Source organism: Salvia splendens, chromosome 18 (assembly GCF_004379255.2).
Source record: "Salvia splendens isolate huo1 chromosome 18, SspV2, whole genome shotgun sequence".
Taxonomy (NCBI): Eukaryota; Viridiplantae; Streptophyta; class Magnoliopsida; order Lamiales; family Lamiaceae; genus Salvia; species Salvia splendens.
Genome location: NC_056049.1, coordinates 25,397,145 through 25,401,916, shown reverse-complemented (window position 1 = coordinate 25,401,916; position 4,772 = coordinate 25,397,145). Strand labels below are relative to the sequence as shown.

General features: G+C 47.1%; 1 protein-coding gene across 1 annotated transcript; it reads right to left on the bottom strand.

Moving 5' to 3' along the window:
- Positions 1-2,743: 2,743 nt before the first annotated feature.
- LOC121776457 lies at positions 2,744-4,511 on the bottom strand. The gene has a single exon (XM_042173629.1). It carries the CDS (start codon positions 4,422-4,424, stop codon positions 3,060-3,062), a length of 1,365 nt encoding a protein of 454 aa, XP_042029563.1. The 5' UTR covers positions 4,425-4,511; the 3' UTR covers positions 2,744-3,059.
- Positions 4,512-4,772: the final 261 nt, after the last annotated feature.

Here is a 4,772-nt window from a genome sequence, read left to right as displayed (position 1 = left end):
GGGCCTTTTGTATGCCTCTCGCAGCTGGGTCGGCCTTCGAGGCGGAGCTATTAGCTCTTCTTCACGGGCTGACACTGGCTATGCAGTTCTCCTCACATGTCTGGGTCGAGATGGATGCGGCAGCAGTGGTCGCGGTGTTCACTTCAGGACGCCGAGGAGCAGCGGATGTGAGACATCACATGGCTCGCATTCGCACTTTGCTCGCACAGATACAGTTCATGTTCTCTCACATCTTTCGAGAGGGCAACCGACCAGCAGACTTTTTGGCAGGTAGGGGGGTCCAGACCCCTGCCATCACCTTCTTCGATGCGGATTCAGGGAGGGGAGATACGATTTGTGGAATAAGCTCAGGGACATCTCCTTAGCTACTGACGGGGCTCCCTGGCTTGTTGGAGGAGACTTCAACATCTTCTTGCTGGAGGAAGAGAGGCAGGGTAGCACGACAGACAAGCACGGAGAGAGGATGGACTTCGCATACTGCCAGCTCCTTGACCCAGGTTTTGATGGCCCACCGTTCACTTGGACGAGGAGTGGGCTCTAGGAGAGATTGGACAGAGTCCTTCTAGGGGAGCATTGGACGACCGTCTTTGCAGCTACTAGGGTGACTCATTTGCCTAGGATCTGTTCAGATCATGCCCCTTTGCTTGTGCGGTGCCAGCTCACTACTCAGATTCCGAGGCCTTCCTTTAGGTTTCAGAACATGTGGGTTCGTCATCCCACTTTCAGGGATGAGATTGCCAGAGTGTGTGCGGCAGACATGGGCTTCTTCGGCATGCTCAATCTTCAGTTCAAACTCATCAGAGTCAAGAGTTTCTTCAAAGGTTGGAACAGAGAGGTCTTTGGGAACATCTTCGACAGGCTGAGAGAGGCAGAGGAGGCAGTTACCGTTGCACAGGCGGCTTACAACGGGGACCCGACAGGAGCCCGTAGGAGTGAGCTTAGCCGATGCACCGCTCTCTATGTACTCCGCACTAGGATGGAGGAGGATTTCTGGAAGCAGAAGGCTGTCATTCGGTGGGCGGCAGAAGGCGAAAGGAATTCCAAATTTTTCCATGGGTGGGTGCGACAGAAGCGGGATGAAGTCCCGAATTCATGCCATTCAGGCAGGAGGACAGACTCTCACGTCAGAGGAGGACATCAGACAGTCGGCGGTTGGCTTCTTCCAGCCGCTGCTCACGACAGACGTTGAGCACTTGGAGCACCCGGACCTTGATCTCTTGCGCAGTCTCCCAGAGTCTGTGAACCGCGAGGGCCTCTGTGGAGACAGCGGTCTTTGGCATCAGTGGAGACAGCGCCTCAGGACCAGATGGTTTCTCGTCCCTGTTCTTCCAGCACTGTTGGGACATCGTTGGAGCAAAGGTGGTGGCAGCAGTGGAGGACTTCTTCTTAGGAGCTCCTATGCCCCGCAGCTTCACAGCCACGACCATCATTCTCTTGCCGAAGAAGGCAAGCCTGGCGACCTGGGCGGAGTACATGCCGATTAGCCTTTGCAATCGAACTTTCTACACTTTTGATTTGGGCTATCCGAACTTCAGATTCAGATATCGAGATGGATGATGCTTCCTACACTTTGTTCTGGTTTTTGATTTGTATGTTTTGTACTTCCTTTGGGCTTGGCCAGCTCTTGGTCATCACCCATGTCGTTTTGTTTGTTTTTTGTTCTCTTGCTAGACGGATAGTACCCGGTTTGTGGGGATATCCAAGTAGTTTAGTTAGAGTTGTTGATATGCATTACTTTGTGGACCAAGTCACTTTTGGGCTTGGCCAATGTATGACACTTTGTTGATTTTTGATATAGACAAGTTGGGGGTCCGCCTAACCCCCCACCGTGAAGGTGTTTGAAAAAAAAACTCTAAACCCTAAACCCTGTTTTGGTTTTGATATGAACATGTTGGAGGTCCGCCTAACCCCCACCACGACGGTGTTTGAGGATAAAAAAACCTTAAACCCTTTTATCTACCACAAGCTAGTTCAGGTATTTCTTTTGAGCACAGGATTTAAAAACTGATGTGATAAAAATTAAAATAGAGAGAATAAAGTAATAGAGCTGAAGATAGAGTAAAGTACTCCCTCCGTCCCATAAAAATATGGGCAATGGGTATGGCACGGGAACTAAGAGAAAATTGGTAAAGTAAGAGAGGGGAGGAGAATGGTATGGTAAAGTAAGAGAGAGGAGGAGAATGGTAGTTAAAGTAGAGTTAGTAGATAGTAGGACCTATATTATTTAATTGATATAACTTTTTAAAAATGGAAGGCACATATTTTTGTAGGACAGACGAACGAAGTTTAATTGTATAAGTTGTATATAAAATTATGTGTAGGGATAGTGTGTTGTTTAATAATTCTAAAATTAGAAAGTTCTTAGTACTTTTTAAGGAGACTAATAAAGAAGTAATTCATACTTTTAGGAGACAAAGAGAGCAATACATTAATTTTAATAAAAATAATTATTATCTACTCCCTCCATCCTAAGGAAGATGACCCATTTTTTGGGATGCATAGGATTTTATGCAGTATTTTGTGTGTTAGTTGGAGAGAATAAAGTATGAGAGATGAAATAAAGTCTAGATAAAAGGATTTCTATTTTTAATAATGAGTCTTCTTGAGTGGGATAAACTAAAAAAAGATAGTAAGTCATCTTTGTACGTTAAAAGTCACAACCTAAATTATAGAAAGCGTACGAGGTTAGTTATGCACCACTAACAATAAATAACATGTAATTAAGATAACTACACGAAGTAAAAATACGCATTAAATAAATATATCTATACTCTCAAAAAGGAGCAACAATATTATTGATTTACAAATCATGTAAAATAACTAATTAGACGAACAATTACAAGCCCATGAAATCAATCTCACTCCAAAAACCTCCCAATCGAATCATCCACCATTTTCTGCACTTGAATCTTTGATCAAGATTGAAAAATCAAAACTTGAAATCATGAACGCCAAAAAAACATACAAAAACAACGTAGATTTGAAATGAAAAACACCACCATGCAAGAGTAGTATCAACTTCACTCTAATACACATAAACTTGTCAAATGCGTGTTCCTTCAAAAGATGGATGATTTATCCGGCGAAGATTCCGGAGACGTGAGCTGGCGCTTCTTGTCGCCGGGAGGCTTGCCGCAGACGCATTGGCATTCGTATCCAAATATATTCCCAAAGCATGAAAACTTGCCATCCTTAGCTTTATCAGCCTTAGTCCTCGTCGACGACATATAACTACTGGGCGAGAAGTCGCCGGCGGCGGCGTTGTCGTACAAGGGCGGCAGCTCCATCCGCCACCTCTCTAGCTTTGATCTGAGCCCTTCCACGCTCTCGTCCATGCTCCAGCCGTCCAACACCGAGCTCTCCTTGTCATCGCCCTGCAGCGGATACCGCCTCTCCGCCATCACTGCCGCCACCTCCGAAGGAGACGGCCCCACCTCGGAGTCCGACCATGCCGTATTTCCCTTCTTGACGTACTCCTGCTGTGGCTCAGAGTCCTTAACGGCTTGGCTGCTGTCGTCGTCAGGTTTTGTGGTGTTGTAGCTTTGATCAACGGCCTCGTCGTACATTTTTGCTAGTTGTTTAACGTCAACATTTATTGCCTTAAGAGATTCCGGTTTCTTGGTGCTCTTCACCGAATAGCTCACTACTGAACTTGCCTTACCTTTCCTAGGTAGTGGTCTAGGCCTGTCATCTCTGAGCTCTGCGCCATTAATGACAGAACTGGCTTTGCCCACCCTCCTTATAGTCTCCACGGGAACCATGCATTCGGTGATGCTCAAAATGGAGTTCTCTTTAGCTTCGATCTTGGGCTTGACTACGATGATGGAGCTACTCGGGGAGAAATTGCCGAAGCCCGTCATCTCGCTACGTTCGCTTCTCAGTCTCCGCAGCATGGGGCCATCACCGGGAATCGCCTCCGGGTCCTCCATTAGATCGTGGTACCCGACGGCGGACATGGCAGGTTGGGTGTATAACGGCATGCTTCTCATCGAGCTATCCAGTAAGGCCACGCCGATGTTCAAGATACCTTGCGGCCTCCCCGATGGACGGCGTATCTGAAGAGCAACAAAGCGCATGCCGATATAAGGCTGGCCCCTGTGAGATCTCCCGGTCTGAGGAATCAGATTTCCGACGAGGCAGCGCACGGTGCCCACCAGCGTGTCGCGGAACCAATTGTTGGAGTAGATCTCGATCATCACGGCCGAAGTGTCCTGCTTCAGAAACTCGTCCTCCACCCTGAACACAAACTTCTCGTTCCACGTAGGATTATTCCTCCCTTCCTCGTCCACGCGTGACGTCAGCTTCCGCTTCGGATTCATCCACGCCATCGCGTATGTCTTCATCGATTTCGACACCAGCTCCAGATCCTGGGCGGAGATGATGTTGATCTCCAGCAGCTGGTGCGTTTTCGACGGCGGCGCCATTTTTTATTCTTCTTCACATGCAACGGTGGGCGGAAAATCCCACCGTTGCCGGTGTTTGCAGGTAGGTCTGAGAGGCGCTGGAGGAGATTGATAACTACAACATCAATGCAATGGATGTAGGGAGGTTAGATAAAGAATGATATCGGAATTGGCTTTCTTGCATTTTTACTAATTTAGGAACGAGTGGATGTGAAATGTTCTTCACTGCGAAGCATTCGTTTCTCTACGTTATATTTTGTGGTAGTATATATTTCCAACCCTGTTTTTCCTCTTTGTTTTGGCGTTAACTCTTCAATCCTTATTAGTAAACACCATATAATTAGCTTCACTCAAGTGCAACAACGCCCA